This window comes from Oryzias latipes, chromosome 24 (genome assembly GCF_053564925.1).
Source record: "Oryzias latipes strain Hd-rR chromosome 24, Olatipes_Hd-rR_3.1".
NCBI classification, from domain to species: Eukaryota; Metazoa; Chordata; class Actinopteri; order Beloniformes; family Adrianichthyidae; genus Oryzias; species Oryzias latipes.
The window spans coordinates 1,958,390-1,979,415 of NC_136260.1; the positions used below are offsets into that span (position 1 = coordinate 1,958,390).

The 21,026-nt window shown below is 43.8% G+C and overlaps 3 protein-coding genes across 13 annotated transcripts in view; 1 reads left to right on the forward strand and 2 right to left on the reverse strand.

The window, feature by feature from the left end:
- Positions 1 to 8,940, forward strand: part of ppp4r4 (protein phosphatase 4, regulatory subunit 4) — a 32,585-nt gene extending 23,645 nt beyond the window's left edge. For 6 of the 7 annotated variants that reach the window (XM_023952867.2, XM_023952864.2, XM_023952869.2 and 3 more), the window contains 14 exons: positions 2,076 to 2,153; positions 2,893 to 2,964; positions 3,069 to 3,242; positions 3,325 to 3,430; positions 3,519 to 3,666; positions 3,767 to 3,911; positions 4,002 to 4,040; positions 4,118 to 4,189; positions 4,290 to 4,350; positions 4,420 to 4,494; positions 6,304 to 6,394; positions 6,490 to 6,551; positions 6,623 to 6,920; positions 8,377 to 8,940. In XM_023952867.2, the coding sequence (XP_023808635.1) occupies positions 2,076 to 2,153; positions 2,893 to 2,964; positions 3,069 to 3,242; positions 3,325 to 3,430; positions 3,519 to 3,666; positions 3,767 to 3,911; positions 4,002 to 4,040; positions 4,118 to 4,189; positions 4,290 to 4,350; positions 4,420 to 4,494; positions 6,304 to 6,394; positions 6,490 to 6,551; positions 6,623 to 6,920; positions 8,377 to 8,416 (1,461 nt within the window). In that variant the 3' untranslated portion in view covers positions 8,417 to 8,940. The remainder of the gene's footprint in view (positions 1 to 2,075; positions 2,154 to 2,892; positions 2,965 to 3,068; positions 3,243 to 3,324; positions 3,431 to 3,518; positions 3,667 to 3,766; positions 3,912 to 4,001; positions 4,041 to 4,117; positions 4,190 to 4,289; positions 4,351 to 4,419; positions 4,495 to 6,303; positions 6,395 to 6,489; positions 6,552 to 6,622; positions 6,921 to 8,376) is intronic. The other variant, XM_023952865.2, reaches the window with a different exon arrangement.
- On the reverse strand, positions 8,898 to 15,588 carry LOC101174720 (protein Z-dependent protease inhibitor-like). Of its 3 annotated transcripts, none has more exons than XM_004083953.5 (6): positions 15,449 to 15,588; positions 12,538 to 12,840; positions 12,136 to 12,426; positions 10,700 to 10,973; positions 10,307 to 10,454; positions 8,898 to 10,030 (listed from the first exon to the last, which is right to left on the reverse strand). In XM_004083953.5, exons 1-6 carry the CDS (start codon positions 15,549 to 15,551, stop codon positions 9,845 to 9,847), a joined length of 1,305 nt encoding a protein of 434 aa, XP_004084001.2. In that variant the 5' UTR covers positions 15,552 to 15,588; the 3' UTR covers positions 8,898 to 9,844. The 3 variants fall into 3 exon arrangements, with proteins under 3 accessions (XP_004084001.2, XP_011490419.1, XP_078799221.1); XM_011492117.3 differs by having other exon boundaries at positions 15,309 to 15,459; XM_078943095.1 differs by lacking the exon at positions 15,449 to 15,588 and adding an exon at positions 15,102 to 15,261.
- xrcc3 (X-ray repair complementing 3) lies at positions 15,551 to 20,901 on the reverse strand. 3 transcript variants are annotated; one of them, XM_020714629.3, is made up of 7 exons: positions 20,463 to 20,901; positions 18,242 to 18,379; positions 17,961 to 18,173; positions 17,737 to 17,891; positions 17,458 to 17,670; positions 16,501 to 16,535; positions 15,551 to 16,417 (listed from the first exon to the last, which is right to left on the reverse strand). In XM_020714629.3, exons 1-7 carry the CDS (start codon positions 20,515 to 20,517, stop codon positions 16,198 to 16,200), a joined length of 1,029 nt encoding a protein of 342 aa, XP_020570288.1. In that variant the 5' UTR covers positions 20,518 to 20,901; the 3' UTR covers positions 15,551 to 16,197. The 3 variants fall into 3 exon arrangements, with proteins under 3 accessions (XP_020570288.1, XP_078799222.1, XP_020570286.1); XM_078943096.1 differs by having other exon boundaries at positions 20,373 to 20,665; XM_020714627.3 differs by lacking the exon at positions 20,463 to 20,901 and adding an exon at positions 19,366 to 19,639.
- Between the last annotated feature and the right edge of the window lie 125 nt (positions 20,902 to 21,026).

A 21,026-nucleotide genomic window follows, 5' to 3' on the forward strand; every position in this document is an offset into this window, starting at 1 on the left:
TTTTGAATGCAGTTAGTGTTGATTTACACATCTACACAGGGACCTTCTTCCCTTACAAGTACAAACTTGGCTCATCCTGAATGCTTATTGTCCTTATTGTTACAGTAAACATTATTGTAGATCAAATTGAAGCATCTCAAATAAACATATTTAGTTCAACCTCTAATTTTCATAATATTCCCATGCTTCCTTGAGCCCTGAAACCCACCTTTGATCTCATTCTGTCTATTGAAAAGATACATTTTTATGCATATTTACACAGGACAGCAAGTCACTTAGGTCATCGTTTTACCCAGATTACACTGGACCTGAGAACAGGAGGGTCGGGTAAATGTTTAACACAGGACCGGTTAGCGTATTTCATCTATGAAGCACAATGTTTCATTTCCAGAGCAAACTTTTTGCCAATAAAGCATTTTCAAGGAATCTGACCCTCCTTGATCACCTACAACAGCCACATATGTTTGTGCAACTTTCTGTTGTGATGGAATCGTACCTTCACCCAAAATACAGTAGAGCTATTGGGAAAGCACACTCTCCAGCCTCCTCAGAAAAGTCTATTTCAGAATGTTGAAGAGGAGAGATCGGCCAATAGTTGCCCCTCAGATTTAGGAACAACACTGCGGTTTAAGTCCTGGTCGTTGAAATGTGAGTCAGTCTCTCTATTTGGTTGGTGGAAGTTCGCTCGTCCAGTCCATATGTGTTTTGTGGATTTGGAGAAGGCATTTGACCGTGTCCCTGTGGTTTCCTGTGGACGGTCCCTCTGGGGGTTTGGGGTCTGGGGAGCCTTCCTGTGGGCTGTCCGGTTGTGTTTTATGTCTTAAAGAAAAACATGTTAAACGCGGCTCCATCTTACCTGATCCACCCTTACTCGTGTGCTGTAGTGTTCACCATGACAGCATGTCCATAGAAAAAATGTACATGAACATTTTCAGTGAGCGTTTTACAACTGTGACATTGTGTGCAGGCCGCCTGTGTGCCCCGTACACGTTTGCCCATTTCTTCCAGTAGGCAGCCCACATCCACCTGTGAGGGCAGCTGTGATTAAGGCTTAATGGAAGCAAATTTGAGCTAATGAGGAATGAATCCAGCACAGAGCCTTGTGGTACACTGTGACTGAGCTTTGTAAAGAAGACACATCATTTACATGAACGCACAACAATCTATCAAATAAAAGGACTTCAAGTAGCTTAAAGCTGTTCCTGCAGTGCCAAAGACATGTTCCACCCTCTAATAAAAGTTTCTAATCAATAGTGTCAAATGCAGCACTGAGGTCTAAAAGATCAAGAACAGACACAAGTTCAATGTCTGCAGCCATGAGGAGATCTTTGTTCCCTTCAGCAGAACCTTTTCTGTGCTATGAGAGAAGGTGAGATTGGATACAGGCCTGTGTTTATCTGAAACGTCTTGATCAGGGCTACATATTCAACTGAAGCCGTAATCCAAAGCAACAAAAGTTATTATTAAGGACAAATGTGGTAACATTTCTCCAACCAAATTTCTGAAATATCAATCTCCAGCTGATAGGAACAGGTAACTGAAGTACTTTTTTCCTGTAACATGTATTCAGGAACTTGAAATGAACTGGTCTGACCACTAGCATGGCATGCTGGGTTTCAATTATCTGGTTCCAAGTGCTTTCTGAACAGTCAGATTTTCCCAGGAAATGGGTGCCGGGGGGAAAATCTTGGTGAATCTCTTTTAGGGAACAACTGGCAGCCAAAGGCGGTTTTGCCAGTTCTACAGTTTCCTCAAGTCTTTTGGTCCAGCTTTTCTACCAAGGTTCCAAAACGAAATATTTCACTTGTTGCACAACACACTAAAGCAATGCATTACATCTAAAATTGTTTTCTTTTAAGACCTGTAAGTTTAGTTATACAATGACAGTTTAAAGCAAAACACAAACAAAGGCAGGATGGTAAATGTTTGGTGAAAGAAATAATCTATGAAAATTAGAAATATGTGAAGATGGAATGAGAACAAAATGCTGCAACCTATTTGCCCCAGGCAACCTGTCTTTGTCACTCCTGCCATTCTGATCTGGTTTACATGATGGTTACACCTCTTCCTGTCAGGTGCTGAAGCTGATCAGCCCAAACAGCCACCTGGTGCACAAAGAGTTTCTGCTGCTGCTGCAGGACGACTCCCTGGAGGTGAGACGCTCACGCACAGCAGGAGCTGCAGGCTTTTCATTTGATGTAGTGCTGCGCCCTCTGGAGGACAGAAATCCACCGTACTTCAAGAAATGGAGTAAAGGAAGCTTGAATTTTCTCATTTTCTAGAACTGAATAAAATACGGAAGGAAACTCAGAAACGGACCTGTTTTTGCCGGTGTGTAACAGAAAGTCTGTTCTGGGGCAGCATCTTGGACTGCTGATTTGCTCTTTACCCTACCAAAGTAAAGTTATTCGTTCCAGTCTTGTTTCAAAGATATTTCATTATTATTGATAAAATCATTATGAAACAAGACTTGAAGAGTGTCCCTCAGCCGTCACATACTGAGCTCAGATGAACAGTTTTCCTCCTTGGCTTGAACAGTCAGATTTGACTGATGTAGTGTGGACAGAATGGAGGCAGCGTGTGGATGACACACAAGGAGATGACTTGTTAGAGTGTAACAGGTTTCTAGTGTTACCGTTCTCATTGTCTCTGCTAGAGCTGTTATCTGTGTTTTGGAATCTGCTACAATCTTGTCATTAAACCTTTCGAAAAGCTTCTTGCACGTACTGTACGTGTGAAACTGGGTTCTGAAGAAAGGGAGCTCTGAGAGGTTTTTAATGTGTTCCATGTAGCATGTCTAAATGTATGTAGGAGAACCTGCAGATTCGTGAAACAGGATCTGTGAAAAGACATACCTGAAGCTGTTCTTTACATGCCTGCTTTGCTGTTTAGGTGCTGGACGCTCTGATGAACCACCTTGAGGAAACTCTTGAGCTGCTTCTGTTGGGAGAAGACTCCCCAATGGTAAAGATGTGGTGACACAAAGAAGCTCAGTCCCTTTCTGATCAGATCATGGCTGCCTGAACCTGATGTCTACTTCCCTCTCTCTGTTCTCTTGCGGGACTCAGCTGCCAGAGCTGCTGTCGGTGCTGCTGTTAGCTGAAAAAAAAGTTGGAAGTTCCCTGCGTTGGCGGCTTCATGAGAAGTTGCTCCAGCAATACAGCTGCTTGGCAAGGCTGCTTTCTGGGGAGCTGCTGCATCAGAGCTTTTCCCACCGCATCTTCAGCCTCCTCATCACCAACGTTAGCAGCCCCGTAATCCATGCTCTACAGTAGCTACAGCTGAAGGGGGTAACTAACTCTGCTCTGCTTTCCATGGCTGCAGAAAGTCCTTCCAGTGCAGAAGGAGGCTGCACGAACTCTTTGCACAATCATGCGTTACAACCGCAAGCAGGAACAACGTCAGGAGATGATGGAACGTTTGATCCAAGGTCAGAGTATCTTCTGCTTTTTCCAGCTTTAGTGAAGATGAAAACAAATGTGTCAGGACAAGACAAAGAGGACTTTCTCTGATTGTAGATTTGGCTTTGGGTCGAAGCTATTGGAACCGTCTTAGGTTCCTTGACGTCTGTGAAATTGCCACAGAGATTTTCTCAAAAAAATACTTCAGTAAATATTTCCTGATTCCAGCGCTGGAGCTTGCCCATGACCCCATTGCCAATGTGAGGTACTTCAATGCATTTCTACTAAGCCACAAGCTGAAATTTGACAAATATTAAGGTCACCACATCCCACTCAATAGCTTGTCCTGCTCACCTGTTTCTTAGATACAAGCTCTGCCAGCTGCTGCCCAGGTTGCGCTTATGTCTCTGCCTGCCAGCAGACAAACTTCTGCTGCAGAAATTGGACTTTTGTGTTCAGAAACTTTTATGCAGGGAAAAAGACAAAGATGTGGTGGCCACAATCCCGAAGGTAAACCTCACCAAAGAACTGTCCGGATTGAGGATGGGCTGTGATGGTGTTCAAGATTCTGTGTGTAACTATATCTAATATCATTTTCAGACTGTGCTGGAACTGAACAAACTGGACCTGTCAGAACCTGTAAGCTGCAAAGCATGTGTTCTGCAAATGCATTAGGCAAACATTTGTTCCAAACTCCATCTTCTGGGTATGTGCAGTTTCACAAGAGGCAGGAGAGGGACCTGCTGGACCTGAAGAAAAAGAAAGAAGAGACTGTCCAGCTGGAAATGGTGAGTCAAAAGCCAGAACGTGACTCCAGCTTGGAACTGGCCAACTTGGTCCAACTGGTTTTAATGTCATACTGCTGTTTGTTGTGTTATGTGTTGTCAGGAACAGTTGGAACAGGACAGCGATGGTAAAGTGACCTCTGACAGGCACACAGAGAGAAAGCGTGAGCTGAACCTTCATCCTCTCAAAAGATTTTTGGACCAAAGCTTTGGTTAACCTTTTCCTCCAACAGGAAGAGACAGCAAGACCAGCCTGACTTTCACTAAGTCTGTGTCCATCTCCTCCCCAGTAGCAGCACCACCCTCTGGTAAGTTGATGATAAAGATGATAGCAATAACCATTATTTCTTAAATACACCTTTGTCCTCTTGAGCCCTCTACACTAGCACAAGTAACATACAGCTGCAAATCTTCCTTTCCTTTCTTGGATCTGATTTCCTCTTATTGTCAACTGAGAATTTTCCTGTAATCCATGTTTCTAGAAAATTGATCTGAATAATGTGTCTTAAAAATAGAGTATGTTCCTGTGGATATAAAGGTTACAGTAATTACAGCGTTAGCTAAAAATCAGAAAATATCTCATTATTTGAAAAATCATCTAAGGTGCTTGAAAAAAAACTGTTGCAGATCAACTCCTTAAGCACCTGATCAAAATTATTTTTTAGGATTAAGGAGGATTTTTGAGTGAGGATTTGGAGCTCATCACAGCATAGAAATGGTTCTGCTAGAGGGAACAATGATCTCCTCATGGTGTAGACACTGGACCTGTTCTTGTTCTTTTAGACCTCAGTGCTGCATTTGACATCATTAATCAGAACATTTTTTTGCAGAGACTGGAATATATCATTGGTATCACAGGAACAGCTTTAAGCTGTTCTATTATGTCCTTTTTTATGTCAAACCTTTTATCTGATAGATTGCAGGGTAATTGTGTAACCGATGAGTCTTTCTCACCCAGCAATCAGTCATGGTGCACCACAAGGCTCTGTGCTTGGTTCACTCCTAATTAGTTCAACATGCTCCCTTGGGTAACATTATTCAGTAGCACAGCATACATTTTCTTTGCTGCTGATACTCAGATATATTTACCTATTAAACCAGGAAAGGTTGGTTCTCCCAGCAGATGAAGATCTGTCAAGAATGTCTTGAAGATAGATCCAGGAGTTTTGTGTTAGTCACTTTCCTTGTCTCTCATTGTTAAAGTTACTAATACAGTGATCCCTTGCTATATCACGGTTTACTTTTCACGGTTTTGCTACTTCACGGATTTGGATTGTGCATTGTGTTCTGCATTCTGATTGGCTAAAAAGTCACTCAGCGAGTAGCTCAAGAATGGGACCCTTTGATGAGCCGTTCATTACAGTTCTCCAACATAATCGATGGGGGCATGTCGGTGTAAGAGGGTCTTTAGCAAAGAAGAAAAAAGAGCGACAACAACTGCCTATCACTATGTTCCTCTCCCGAACAAACACACCTGCAGCTGCACCGCGGGCTTCAGAAGGAAAAAACGCTGCAGAGGATGCAGCGGCTCAGTATGAAGAGCAGTGAAAAAGTAGACCGGAGTCACTATCTGTCCCACTGTACTTTTTTATTTTTTTCATAATCATTTTAAATTTTCTCCCGTTTAATCCAATTACTCTCGGGTCGCGGTGGGCGGGGCTAATCTCTGCAATTTAAAGCCTTCTGTTCTTATCGATGATTGAAATTATTATTTGACAGCACACTACAGAAGTTATTTGTTGAAAAACGTTTCTAAAGTTAAATTGTTAAAAAAACAATTGATTTAGCCTGTTAAATGGTTTGTTCTTTCTTTTCAATGTATAATAGTGAATTTCATTGTATAATAATTGTAAAAAAATAAAGGTTTCTACTTCACGGGTTTTGCTTATCACGGGTTCTATTTGGAACGTAACCCCCGCGATAATCAAGGGATCACTGTACTTTTGTTTCATCCTAACAGGTAAACTGGTTGATTTTATTGCTTGTTGACTTTCTTTTGTCTCACTGCTGAACTAACTAACTTTGTCTCACTGGACTATGGATGGTAATAATGGTGGTGCTGAAAATCTAAATAAAGATGATTGATGATTTGGATGATGAGGCCTTCCGTCTTCCAGGTAAAGAGAGGAGGAAGCCAAAATTGTCTCGCAGTCGTTCCCTCAGCAGTCAGCCGTCATCAAGCAAACCTGTGAATTCTGACAGACCACTGTAAGATGCACTCACGTAGAGACACGCCACAGATTGGTTTTGTTTCTGCCTTTAAATCTTTGACAAATATTCTTATAATGTAACCTTTTTTTCAGGAAGGTCAAAGACCTAAGTGGTTCGTTTCGACTTGGGAAGTCCTCTGTGTTGGTTAGCAAAGGTAACAGTGTGCACTCAGGACCTTGCATGTTTTTCTGACATATACAGTACATCACTTCATGTGTTTTGCAGATGCCTCCCTGAGAACAAGTCACTTCACCATGACAACCCAGACCACCTCCTTTATGCCGATTCTGGTACGAAATGACACAAGCCTATCAAGTGTACTGGACAGACCCAGTATCTTGGACAGAACTACCAGCGTGGACTCCATGAAAAGTGTGATGGAGCACAGCAATAGTGGTTTTTATTCCAAAGACCACAGAACCAGTACTTTGGACCACAGAGGGCACAGAAGTAGCACTTTGGAGCAGAGCAGTAAAACAATGGAGCGTAGCAGCGGGGTGAAGGACAGTCGGTCTAGAAAACTGTAAGTCCAGACCAATTCTGAAACTGCTTTGTTTATCCTGTATCTTTCACAAATCCAAAGAAGAGTTTTATTTCCTGTTGAACGAGCATCCTTGTGATGGTTAGACCTTGATGTTCTGATGTTTCTTTTACACAAACCTTGTCTGTCGTGGTTGGACATCAACTTAATTTGGGACAGTGCATACCCTATTTTAATCCAGAATGTTCTGCTTTAGTCCTTAGCTCAATCCACTCAACAGTGTTCTTCCACCAGCTAGAAGCAGAGATGGCGTTATGTCGTTATGCAGATGAACATGTCAGTCTAAAGAGGAAGAAAGACACTCAGGCAGAGACTGAACTTGGAGGAGTTCCCTGTGTCTAAACAGGCTCTGTTGTGGGTCTTCTTTGATAGAACTAACATTCAGGCCCTAGGTGTTCTTCAGACAAGACAAAGCAGAAGTGCATTGAATGTTTATCATAGAAAAAAGGTTAATGTATCTGTAGTTGGACTGTTGAGTTGTACGGTCTAACAGCGGTTGGAATGCAGGACCTGTGGTACCGCTACTTCTAATGCTGCATTCACACCGGGTCAAATCCACGTCTGCTGCCTCTCTTTTGATCAAATTTACTGTCTGACACCTTGACGCCCCGGTCACAGAGCAACCAACGTTTTTATGGACTTTATTCATCTCCACATCTTGGAAACATGGATGACGTTAAGCGAGTAGCTTGGGTTTATATGTTATGGAGAGCTTGTCGCCGTGTCTGGGTTCACCAGATCATTTAGTCTCTCCCAGTGTACTTCACTCCTGCAGTGAAAGCTGCACCTGGGTTACAGCCGTTTAAACGTTACGTCCGTCTGTCTGTGGCCCAGGGGGTATTACCAAAGAGGGGAAAAGAAAAGAAAACTGGGGGATCTTTTTATTATTTTCTCAATGAAAATAAGATAAACATCATAAGCCCATGGAGCTGGAGTGATGGTGCCCACTATGACAGCACCCATGGTGGCTCTCCGTCTGCCAGTATAGCGGGCTCGGCTGCCCAGGGCCTGACAGCCTGGGCGGTGAGGCACACTAGCTCTGACCCTGGCATTGGAGCCTGCTAGCTCCCACACTGTCCACTGGGGGGCTGGTACTCGAAGCTGTCCATCGTCTCAGTGCCCGAGCCCTGGATGCTCACTGGTGAATAAAGTATAACAAAAAGCTGTTACCCGTTTTTTTTTTTCTCCATGGAAACTCTTGATTCTGTTCTTAGCCATTTCAGAATCAGGATTTTAGATTGGGGGGGGGGCAGAACGATATCAGGCTATGGCTCAAATGTAGAACCAGCTCTTAGATAAAGGGTCTGTAGTTTAGCTGTAATGTTTGCTGCAGAACCGACTTGTTTCTGCGTTGGTCTGATCCTTTCTTTAGCTCTACACACTTGCAGTTTCTGTGTTTGTCTATACAATATAACCACTTTTGTTTCCTCCTAAACAGGAAGTCAGGCTCCTTCAGCGTCCAGTCAGGACAGGACTAAAGAGGACGGGGGTCACCATTGCTCCACAACTACATCAGACAGAAGCTAAAGAAAATTACCCAAAATCTAACGCATCAACAGAAGACTTTAGTGTTTTCCTGCTGTTCATCCCCTCACCGACTGTTGACTGCAGTGTTGCTGCTGCATCATAAACCGCCATGTGTTTTTTTTTCTACCATAACAAATCCTTACAATAATCTTATTGTACACATGTGAAAAAAGAGCTCCATATTTTTCCAAAATAAGACAGCAGAGTGGTCAGGTCTGACCAACTGTGTCAGGAATGAAGTCTATTTGAATAAATACTCGTGAAGTCATGCATGTCAGAGAAAGATCTTAATTTTTGAGGACATCTAAAGCAGGCAACCAACTCCTGAGAAATCAAACCAGCAGCTGATTGGTGAGGTCACTGTGATGCATGGTTACTCCACATTGACTTTCTGGTTCCAATCTTCATCAGACAGTAAAATGCAGAGGCAGACAATGTTCCACAAAGCTTTAATATCATTAAAGCCGTCAGCATACATGGTTTCCTAGCATGTGCTTATTGGCTTTGAAACTCTAAACTTGGTGCAGCCTTCATCCGTCTGAAAGAGATGACCTTGGACAGCATGTGGAAAGCTTCATGCACTCCTTCAAACTATCTGAAAAAGTGCTCCAGAACTTGCTGCTGATTTCCTGGATCAGTCAATCAGGATGTGGAACCACCTTACAGATATTTGTTGTGTAATTATATGTCCTATAATACAGCTTCATAGATAAGTTGATCAGATTTCAGTTGGTGTCCTGTAGGGAGCTTTAGCCAGAATAAAGTGCTACATTTCTATTTCAAACTAATTTTGTTTAAATAGGAAAAACTGTTTTCTCATAAGCAAAAATTTAACAACTTAAGAAACTGTTAGTAAAATGTTATTTTCTTACATTTGAAATTAACATAAGCTATTTAAACAAAAAATAATCAAGACAAAGCTTTAAAATGAAACTTAATCCATGGACATACCATGTTTTATTGATAGAGATTTGCTTCAATAGTTTTTTTCATAACCAACCTTCACTGGTGCCATCCAACAAAAACCTGCAGAACGCTGCTCTGAGTGAAAATGTCCCTGAAGCACGAGGCTCCATGCTGACCACCCTGACCTCACTGGACTCATTCCACTGTTCATGTGTTCACAGAATTCAACATCAAAAACTTCTACTTGAACATTTCATAAATAACTAATGGCTAAAAGACAACCAACACAACATTATGCTAGGATATTAGCATCAGCATGAGAGAACAAAAACACACGGCTAACGTGGCATTAGCATGCACAGAGCAACATCATGCTAACCACTGATTAATGGATAATATTTACATCAAACGGTTTAGTTGTTGTTAAACAGGTATACTCAAAAGCTGGGCGGAAAGTTTAGCTTTTTCAACATTTAATTTTTGAGTGGATTGGTAACCCGCCCCATGAAGAGCAGGCTGCCGGTGGTCTGCTGAAAAATGATGAAGATAAAAGGTCTGTTGATAGTCAGCCGAGGAGGAGGGGTGGCGAACGCAGCGTCTCTGCCCTGAATGCCATCATCGGTGGCCTCATCAACGGAGATGACAGATTTATGATAAACCTGAGGGGCAAAAGACGCCACATTTAAGACACCAGACATTTGGTTGTTAAACCAAACAAAAGGTTCATGCAAATGTCAAAGATTTTCACACAAAATCCATTTTTTAAATGTTCCTAGCATCCATATAGTGATTTTACTTTATTTACACTGAGCTCAAGGGTTTGGAGTCCAGAAGGTGAGTCACTTTAGCATGTGAAGCGGTTGTTTTGTGTTTATTTGTGAAAAATAAAATTCCTCCCTTAAACTTTAGTTAAAGTTTTTAACTTCATCACCCACCTGAGTGAGTTTAGTTCCTTTAGCTCCACCCATGTTGCTGATGTCAGCGTCGTCCTCAAACACCTGAGTTATATGAAGAGTCTGGAGGGTGTCTTTCAGAGAGTAAGAACTCTCAAGTGTGAAACGAGGAAGCTGGACCTCCAACTTCCTGTTTTCAGAGAGAGGAAAAGGTGTGTTCTGTTAAAGTGGCTGCTTCACAGACAGAACAGTGAAGGACGGGGAACAAATAAAGGAAAAGGGGGAGGAGGCAGGAATAATTAAAGCTTCAAATCAGGGAGGGGCAGGAAAATCAATGAAAATAAAAGAAACAAGGAAGGGTGGGAGAAACTAAGTGGCAAAAAGTAAAGAGAAGAAAAGGAGACCATGTAAGAAAAGACCAATGAGGAGCCTCACGTCTTCTTCAGCTGTCGGATCCAAGCTTGAATATTCTCAGATGTCACTTCATCCTCCACAGCAGTGATGTCAACATCTTCATCCGGCAGCACCACCAACATGGCTGCTCCATCTGCCATGGGCAGCTTCAGCACACCCACCTTCACCGAGCGGTCATACGCCAGAAAGTACTTATCAGCTCGGAACATCATGGGAACCATGACAACATGGTACTTATCCACGAAGAACCGCTCGTCCAGAGTGACTGAAGAGTTGAACGGTGGATTAAAGCGAGCTGAAAGATGCAGAACAATGGAACTTAAAAAACGCTGTTCATCAGCTTTTGTCTTTTCCCTTCAGGGGTCGCCACAGCGAATCCGCTTTCACTGATGGCACATTTGGTTTGGCAGAGAGTCCTAATGCCTTTCCCGACACAACCTTGTAATTTTTCCAGGCTGGGACCCAACCCAGGGAGACTCAGACTCAGACCAAATCCGAATTCTTCCCCTACCACTCTGGCTTCTTTCTCCCTGGTCTTAGATTTAACCCTCCAAACAGAGAGATATGGAAAAACAGTGTCTTCAGATTCTTATGTCACTACCACTAGATGATGTCGTTAATATTCACTACTCGTCTACATAAGCGCAGGAAGGGCTCAGACTAAGGGCTCAGGAAATACATTATAATGGTTTTATAGCTTTAAAAAGCCGTGCTAAAACCTCCCCGTGGAGGGATAGCCAGCTCTAAGTCACTACGGCTTCCCTTAATAAAAAAACAAGTTCAGACACGACTACAGCTCCAATTGGAGCAAAGTGGGGAGGGTCAGAATTTGGATTCTGCCTTCGGCCCCTTGTGGCCACATATTTAGGCAGAAGCCAAATGACCCACACTGGATGACACTCATTGTTGTGCACCCTGGGAATCAAACCCTGGTTTCCTGCACGTCAGTTCTGCACATTACCAAATGAGCTATCGGACTGATTTTCTGACCGATGTAACATCAAAGTGCTGCACATAAAACATTTTCCAATTTTAAAAACCAAAAGCAAGACCAAAAGAAGTACACATACAATGCCACACTCACAAAAACTCACACACACATAAAAAGCGTAAAATGATACATTGATAAGAAATCTGACTTGATACTTAAGTAGGGAAATGATCATTTGGGACCCAATCCACACCAGTGACCGCCCCACTCATTAACACAGAACACGCCCCCACAGGATCTCCCAGATCACAGCAAGGAGCCAGACCCGGGAGATCCCACTGCAACAAGCCTGCTCACTGAGAAGATACAATCACTGGTGTGTAAAGTATAAAAAGGAAACAAAAAGTGAAAACAGATATTAATAACCAAATAAAAATGTAACCAATGTTTGTGGAAACCACATGTGATCACAGAGAAAGAGCATTTTACATAGCCCTGTCCCTTGGTGCACTCCAGGGTTACGTACTTTGGTAGGAGGCAACAGAGGCAAGCAGTAGCTGTGTTTGTGGGTCTAGGGTGGGCACCAGCTCCTGGATTTTGCCTTCAGTTTGCTCCTGAGCCCAGCCGTTGATGGCATCTTCAGATTCACGAGGCAATGTGTAGGACAACTTCTGAGCCTTCACTCCAAACTTGTTCTGAACCAGATCTTGAAAGGCTGTTGACAGCTGGAAATTCTCTCCAGGGAATATAGCTGCACCCTGTTGTAAGTTGGCTGCATCCCTTCTCAGGACCACGTTTCTCAGAGTCCGGAACAGATCTGAGAAGACCAGAAGAACAGCTTTATGTCTCCACATTCTGGCATCTCACCAGCTCCTCTGGCTCCTGAACTTGGGCTATTGTGTTGAAGAAGACACAACACCTGACTTACCTGGAAGGCTCTGATGGTCAAGACCAGTCAGTGTGAGTCCCTGAAACAGCTGTTCTTGAGTTGAACCACTGGTGGCGCTCAACAACACAAGCAGTCCAGTTGACAGCGTGAAAGGAGACAGGAAGATATTATCATCTGTTCGACTGGCGATGGCTCGGTACATGCGAGTGCCAAAGTCTGCGTTCCTGTTCGTCAGATCAACCAGAGCGGGGTTAATGGTCTCCTGGGAAGCTGGACCGAGCAGGACAAGAAGGAGGATAACTGGTAATAGGGGAGTGCAGGGAGCCATGGTCACCATGTTGTCTGCGAACAGACAACAAGACAGTTTTCAGAGGTTTACCCACTGGATGGATTAAAGGCTCTAGATTAGGCTTTTCTTAAACCTTTCAGAGTAAACTTTCACTTCAAAGTTAAGATTGAGATGGAATTGTGTTATCATTTGCCATTATGACAGAGTTTCTCCCTGTGAGAAACTCTAAATTCAATGCATCAGCAGTTCAATTCAATTGATCAATTATCAACATCTGGTTTGGTATTTGATTGTGAATTTTGTAGAAAAAGTACTATATCATTTGCATAAAGACTCAATTTTTGATGGCTGTGCTTTTTTTTAGTTCCTTTAATGCCCTCATGCTATCTTATTGCTGCAGACTGGTTCAATAAATACAGAGAGGGGGAGAGGGGGCCACCCCGTCTGGTTCCTCCTCCAAGACTGAAGCTGTTTTAGAGTGCTGGTCTTTTGGGCTGACTGATGCAGTGGGGTTTTTCTCCAAACCCAAATTTATGGAGGGCAGCGGTGAGAAACTTCCAGTTTACTCAAGTGGTTTTTTTTGCGTCTAACAAGAGTATGTACGGGGGTTTCTTGGTTTTTAATAGTGGAAAAAGCCTGTTATGTTAACAAGTCTGTGAACATTGTCACTTTAGCGTCCACCTTTGATAAATCCAGCTTGACCAAGGTTGCTGTTTGCAGCCGTTTGCTTCATTGGCAGGACTCATTTTCTGGATGGTTGGCACCATCTCTGCATTAGGATAAACACAACAACCAGAGGTGTTGGTCTTCTGGTTTTTGTTGTGTTTTATTTATTTGGTTCCTTCCTATGCCTACTTCTACCACATGCAGAGTTTAGTCCAGAAGTCTGTTGTTTGGAAATCCCGTTTGGATCAGAACCACTGCACCAGGGGGGTATTCCAGGAAGCATGTTTAAACTCCCCTGACTTTAAGCCTGAACTCTGGCTGAAATCCGCCTGAACTTGCTTACTCTGGGTATGTCGGTTCCAAAAGACCGGATATGAGTTAGCGTAATTACGCTGGACTTGGAAACCCTGGGTTAACGCATGTGCACAGCAGGTACATAAAGACATTCTCAATGGATCGCGATTTCCAGAGACACCATGGAAACGCGCGGAGAAAAAAAAGATAGCGCTATCCTTCAGTGAGACGGAGTCTGAGATTTTAATGACGGCGTATGAAGATTATACGTCCATCAAAAAAGTAACACGGCTGCATCATCATCAAAAGAAAGAGTTTCTGCTTGGAGAAAAAGACCAAAGTAAACGCACGAGTTTCTGATCTTACATTAAATTGTGATGATTATATACATAACTTATAACACTTAAATGAATTGATTCAATTGGTAACAAGTAATTGAGTTAAATTTATCCAACCTAATTTCTTACTAATTCCTTCTCAATAATTGTTTATACAACTCAAATTTACATATTTATCTAAATGAATGTCATATTACTCAAATTCAATTAAACGTTTTTCCATCTTCATTTAATGCACTTCTTGAACTCCCATATAACTAAGTTAGAGGCTGCAGATTTTCTCATTTTTATAATATTAAAATATATAATACAATGTGGATTTTCAATATGTAACATTCTTTGAATTATAACTGTAACTTCAGCTCTTACACCATACTGCTGCACTAGGGCTGCTAAATATCATCATCGTCTTCCTCCCTCTCACTCATGGTGCAGAAAGAATTAAAAATAACAGGACAAATAACTGGGCAAAACAGTAAAAAAAGAAGAAGCTACAACTAAACACATTTGGTCAAAAACCCACACTTAAACCCAAATCCGTCCAGACAGGAAAAGGGATGATATCCCACAATCCCTTGCGGTGCCGATCTAACAGCAGCACCAAAATTACACCTACTTAATTGAATTAATTTGAATGAAAGTAAATAACTGTCTGATAACTACGTGTTATTTTTAAGCTGACTTAACTAAAAATAATTGATTTATCTCAACTGAAGCAAATAATTAAGTTAGATCAAAGTAAAAAAGTTTATCTTTCCAACATCCATATGTGGTCTTATCACCCTCTCATGGTGGAAAAAGTATTATCTGAGCTTCTTCATCCACTAAATCATCTTCAAATGGACACGCCATGCTGTTTCACCTCTCTGTAAACAAACTAACCTTCAACTAAACCTGCTCCAGACCAGGTTATGTTCAGAGCATGAGTTGCTATGGCAACTTGACTTACCCTGAAACATACCTCTGTTTCTGGAACTGAAAGCTGAGGTTATCAACTTCCTTAGTCTCAAACTTACAGTGGGAGCTAGCAGAACCTGCTTTCTGGAAGACCCCCCGACCCCACCATGTGAAACCTACAGCCGTCCAGACGCAAGGAAGCCACGCCCCTGCGCCTCCACCCACTACAGCGGAACCGGCCCGGTTAACTAGAATCAAGGACATGTCCGAACCACTTCTGGAGCGTCTTCACTTTGACCTGGGAAGCCTCAGTTACGTCATCTTACCGCCATCATGATTTCATCAAAACGTCGTTGGTCAGAAGGGCCGCGCCTAATGCTCAACATGACGTCATCTGTTTTTGATTACGGACCGACCTGACTCCACTTAAGACAACAGCTCGTCTGGTTTAAGCAAACAAACTCACCGCTGCCGTATGCTGCTGAGGAAACGGTCATCCGATGTGGAGCACCGATGCTGCGCGTGCCCGTTATTTTCCCGGAAATAACAGAACCACCTCGGCCAATCATTTCAAAATAAAAGTCCTACGACAAACAGGTTTATTGTGGATTTAAGTGTGTGCGTGTGCAGATGGGAGGCATACATCCTCCTGACCTCTGACGTCATTTCTGGGCAAAAAGCTCTCCTGGTCCAGCAATAAAGAAGACTTAAAGGAGACGACATCTATCAGGTACAATCAAATGAAGAGACAGACGACTAAGTCTGGCAATAAAAAACCAGCAAAGATTTTTGTTGGGCTGCAAAATGTGGTAATTGTTTACTAGGAACACAAATTCAGAAGCTGTTAGAATTGTTGAATGACAGACAAACATTTCTTATTTTCATCAAAATCCAATGATGAGCTTCATTTAGAAGTTTGACTGGTCCTCAGAACTCTAGCATACGTTTGCAGGGTAATGATGGTTTATTTTGTAAAACTGTATAACAGGTCTAATTGTATTGTACTGTTGTACTGATCTAAAACCACCACAGCAGTACAGGTGTAGTTCCAGAGTGATATCATTGTAGTCCAGCAGTAGCATAGCTATAGTACAAGTGCACTGAATAGAGTGAGCGGCAGTCAGTCATTGTTCTTGGATCAGTCCTTGAGGAAGTGCTGACAGACCTGTGCACACAGAGACAGTCTGACATGTCCAGGTCTGTCCAGGTCTCAAGTTACTCAAAAGCCGCGACTCCACGGACCCCCTCCCTCCAAACAGCAACTTCACATTTGCTGCGGGCCAGGTGCGGCGCAAACACCACCTCCAGCTGGCGGAGGGCGCTACTTTGGTCGCCACGGGAAACTGTCTTCTGAAGTCGCCGTATCATCAGCCGCACCAGAACCTGATTGGCCCAGGCCAGGCCAAGAGCGGGAGTGACGGAGGAGGACAGAGGTCTGACACAGAAGGAAACACACCAGATGGTTTGGCCCTCACCACTGGATCAAGAAGAATTGTGAGAGGATGGAAAGCTCCTTACCCCAGACTGTCATGATCCTTTAGAACATCCGTGACCTGCAACACCAACAGTCATCAGCAAAAACTCGCCAATGAGCGACAGCTCAGAGTCTAACAGCCGGGACGAGGAAGCGTGTTTATGAAGTGTAAAGCAGAGATTTGAACCTGAGCGCGTACCCGCGGATTTAGACAACTTTTCATTCCAACACCATCAGGTGCTGCAGGTTTCTGTTAAGAACGTATAGATCATTTCTGTTTCTAAACGTATTTTAAACATAAATGACTGTTTCAGATTCATGTTGTCAGACAGAGAGCAGCCCTTTCTGATCATGCAATCAGGTGTTAATAAAGAAAACGTCTTGGAAAGAGGACAGCAATATACAGAACTTTATTATTTTGTGGAAAAACAGTAAGAAACTTTGGGGCGTCGGAAGTGAAGCAGTAATATTAAAACATCATTTCTCCTTTATTTATTATATATATATTTGGTGTTTAGCTCCGCTGGCCTTTGATTCCAGTAATACAGTTCCCGTGACTCCATTTTTAATTGTAACTTTCCTCACTGTTTTAGATAGTTCCAAACTGTGGGGATGTGAAGAAAAGCGTGTCAGCCAGAATCAACAGCAGCTCCATGTGGTTCACGGAGCTTTGTGCTCTTTTGGTGATAGCTTTTCAAAAGTAAACATCTTCATCTGTGTTTGACGGTGTCTGCAGATTGTTTGAAATGTTGCTGCTTGTTTTTTTCAATCATGGCATCTTCATCTAGCTGAACATAACCTCCATCATGAATGGATCCACCATCAATGCTTTTCAAAAGACAAAATGACTAAAAAAGCTGGAGACAATCAAAATCTAAATCCCAAATATGTGATTGAGATCTACAGAAACGACTCCATCCTTCATTCACTTTTAGTGGTCATATGTTTCCAGCTGATATGTTTCAGGCAGTCGTGGAGAATGTTTCCTTCAGTTCACTGACCTGATTGATGCAGAGGACAGGAGTTGTGAATTCTTGACTCAACTGGTGCAGCATGGAGGAGAAGGTGAGCAGCTGTTTGTTCCTCTCCATCCAGTCTTCTGCCTGAAACTCACTCCTGAACAAAGCTGCCACCGAGTCCACCACAATGAGCCGCACGAGACCTGCAGCCAGCAGGACGGGGGCGCGGCGAGACAGACACACCTGCAGGGAGTCCTGCAGGCCAGGAGGACCCGTCAGGCTGCAGCTGTGATCCCAGAAGCTGAGAGAGGTCAAACTCACCAGATCAGCTGCGTGTTCGATGTAAACATGGTCACTGAAGCGCAAACCCCTGATCAGAGAGGAAGGAACCTCCGAACGCAGGTTGGCCTGCTCTGAGATCATCTGCTGCAGGCGCCGAATGGGGAAGGAGTCCTCGGTGCAAATGTAGAGCGCTCCTGCAAGACATGCTGCATTCACTGACCTGTCTGAAAAAATGCTGTGTTCACTGACTCACATTTATGTACCTCCTCCTAGGCCTCCATGCTCAACAGGGTACTGCACAGACAGGGAGATTTGCAGGGCCAGCTGGGTCTTTCCAGCTCCACTCTGTCCTGACAGCTCAGTGATGCCCCCGACAGGCAGACCCCCCCTCAACAGCCCATCAAGAACTGGACAGCTTACACCGAGTCTGAGTCCAGACTCACACCTGCAACACTCACCGCGCTGCAGCTGCAGGACTGAGCAGAGACACACAGAGGAAACACCTGCCCTGAACCACGCCTCCTCCTAGAACACACTGCCTCACCTGAGAGAGGGGCGTGTCTTCTGCAGGCGTGTGCAGCCGCTGTGAGCAGCTGATGCACCTCAGGATGGGCCAGCCCAGTGAGTCTCTGGACATCCACAGCAGGCAAGGACAGGACTTCCCGGACCGACTTCAGATTAGCTGCAGAAGGAGACACGTAGGGTTGTCAAATTATAGTGTGGCTCTTGAGTGTGTCAAGCACATCATCCACCTCCTGACGTAGCTTTGTGAGGAGGCTGGCGTTTCCGTTGGCATCTAACATCAATGATGATCATGAATGGTTCTGGTATGGAGACAGCATGCATGTAAAATTCTATGATTTGTTGTTACCCAAGAAGTTAAAATATTTTTCCACAAACATTTGGATAATTTAGTCTACAGTATTCTGACTCTTTGTAGCTTATTTAGCTGGTTTTGTTGTTGTTCTCCTGCATCATCTGTTTCATTCAGACAGTTGTTCTCCAAGGATGAGCATATTGCCTGATAAAAAAAGAATTGGTTGATTCTAGTAAAAGTGAAACTGATTTGCTTTTAAATGTATAAAAACATCATAATGGTGCCAAATGTGACCTGTGTTACACACCAGCAGAGTCACACAATCACCCTGACAAGTAACACAAGCACTTTACCGCGCCTGACATTAATAGATGTACTGTTCAAATTTTAAAATTAGTTCATAGTTGAAAGAATTAAACGTTTCCAAAACCAAACTATAATTTCCAATGTTTTCTTTTCAAACCTCCTCATGTATATTTTGATCTACAGCGTTTTTGCACATTTCACCTCCAGCTTGATGTTCACAGTAACTATAAGTGTCGTTATAGCATGTAGATACCCAACCCATTTATTGTAAGAGAAAGATGCAAGCCCAGACAAGCATGTTTGGGAGCCTTTCAAAACCTTTTCGGCTTTAATTTCAGGGACCAGTAGGTGGCCCTAGTGTTCATTTGAGCCCTAAATCATTTTCCATCACACCTGGCCGAGAGGCCTCAAAGCCTGATGAGGCTTCGTTTGCCATCACTTGTCACTACAACAATAGACAGGCTGACAGCTTGTTGTTTTAAATTTAATCAGCTTATTCCACGCTGGCTACGTCAACCCATTCAAAAGACGCTGCGTTCACTGACCTGACTGAAAGTGGCTTACAATACGGCATTTCTGCTCCTGTGCTGGTCCGTTGACCGTGGTTGGTCTGTAGCCTGCTAAGCACTGTAAAATCTCTGTCATATTTTTTATTCTTTGTCTTTTAAGCTGCTGCTTTTGACCCCAGCAAATCATCCGCCTCTATCTCATCCTCTTGTCTGCATCCTCCTCACTCCCACCAACCAACCACCCTCATGTCCTCCTCCTCTACATCCATGAACCTCCTCTTTGGTCTTTTTCCTGCTAGCTCCAACCTCAGCATCCTTTTTCCAACATCATCACTGTTCCTCCTCTGAAAGTGTCCGACCATCTCCATCTGCTTCCCTGCATTTATCTCTAGAACATCCACCATGATCTGTTCCTCTGATGGATTCTTTCCTGATCCATCCTGGTCTCTCCCAAAGAGAACCTCAACATCTTCATCTCTGCCACCTCCAGCTCTGCCTCCTGACTCCCACACCAGGAGTCTAAACCCGTTTGTTGTTCCATGTCCCTGTTCCTACCGCTCTGCTTTTTTGCAACTAACCCACTTTCAGTAGTTGTTGATTAGCTGAACTGATTGATCCCAAACAAGAAGGAGCTCAAAGCAGATCCTTGATGGAGTCCCACCTCCACCTGCAGAACATCTCACCACTGTGGTCCAGCTCTCATCCATGTCCTGAACAAACATTCTTCTCTGCCACTCCAGACTTCACGCACCTATGGGTGTGAAAGGCGTTCTCTGCATTTGATCATGGGGGAGCTGCAGAAACAGAGTCAGGAAACTCTGACCTTAAGTTCCTCCAGGTCTGTGCAGCTAAGAACAGATTCAGCTCTGGCTGCACGTATTTCAAAAATGACATGCGAATAGACACTTTCTTCCTTCTTTCAGTGTTTGTCCATTAAGTTTTTTAATGACTCGAGCAGCTGAGCTTTTGACTTAAGTACAGTTCGGTGACCCCGACTTAATCTAATCATCTAAGATTCCTAAATCGTTTCAGAAATGTCAAACCTGTAGTAGCTTTGGGTACTAGAAGTCCCACGCAGCGAGGATTCTCTCTAACAGAACTGGAGTGTTCGCGTGAAAAACAACAACACTCACTTCTCTGGAGCGCAGAGCTGATCCTCGGGGGAAGCGACAGCTGATCCCAAACCATGACCTGCTCCTCCTGACCTGTCCACGCGCCCAGCCTCTGTTTCTGTGTTAGCCTCCTGTCCACGCGCCCAGCCTCTGTGTTTTTAGCCTCCTGTCCACGCGCCCAGCCTCTGTTTCTGTGTTAGCCTCCTGTCCACGCGCCCAGCCTCTGTGTTTTTAGCCTCCTGTCCACGCGCCCAGCCTCTGTTTCTGTGTTAGCCTCCTGTCCACGCGCCCAGCCTCTGTGTTTTTAGCCTCCTGTCCACGCGCCCAGCCTCTGTTTCTGTGTTAGCCTCCTGTCCACGCGCCCAGTCTCTGTGTTTTTAGCCTCCTGTCCACGCGCCCAGCCTCTCTGTGTGTTTAGCCTCCTGTCCACGCGCCCAGCCCTGTGTTTACGGCATCGAGAATCTCCCGCCCAAACATGTGACGCCATCCAGAGCCGCGGGTCGGATCATTGTGTGCTTTGGGGGTCACCGAAGGCACCACGGATCTGTAGAACACTCCAGTCATTTTCTTCGTCGCTGACCGACA

Excerpts from the sequence above, each read along its gene's own strand:
- LOC101174720 (XM_078943095.1), bottom strand. The coding sequence starts at position 15,246 with ATGTCCTTGATTCTAGTTAACCGGGCCGGTTCCGCTGTAGTGGGTGGA. Across the intron at positions 10,455-10,699 it reads ATCCGACAGCTGAAGAAGAC|GAAGTTGGAGGTCCAGCTTC; the intron begins GTGAGGCTCCTC and ends CTCTGAAAACAG. Across the intron at positions 10,031-10,306 it reads AAGGAACTAAACTCACTCAG|GTTTATCATAAATCTGTCAT; the intron begins GTGGGTGATGAA and ends TTTGCCCCTCAG.
- xrcc3 (XM_020714627.3), bottom strand. The coding sequence starts at position 19,516 with ATGATTTGCTGGGGTCAAAAGCAGCAGCTTAAAAGACAAAGAATAAAA. Across the intron at positions 18,380-19,365 it reads TGTAAGCCACTTTCAGTCAG|CTAATCTGAAGTCGGTCCGG; the intron begins GTCAGTGAACGC and ends CTCCTTCTGCAG. Across the intron at positions 16,418-16,500 it reads AAGGATCATGACAGTCTGGG|ACCTCTGTCCTCCTCCGTCA; the intron begins GTAAGGAGCTTT and ends CTTCTGTGTCAG.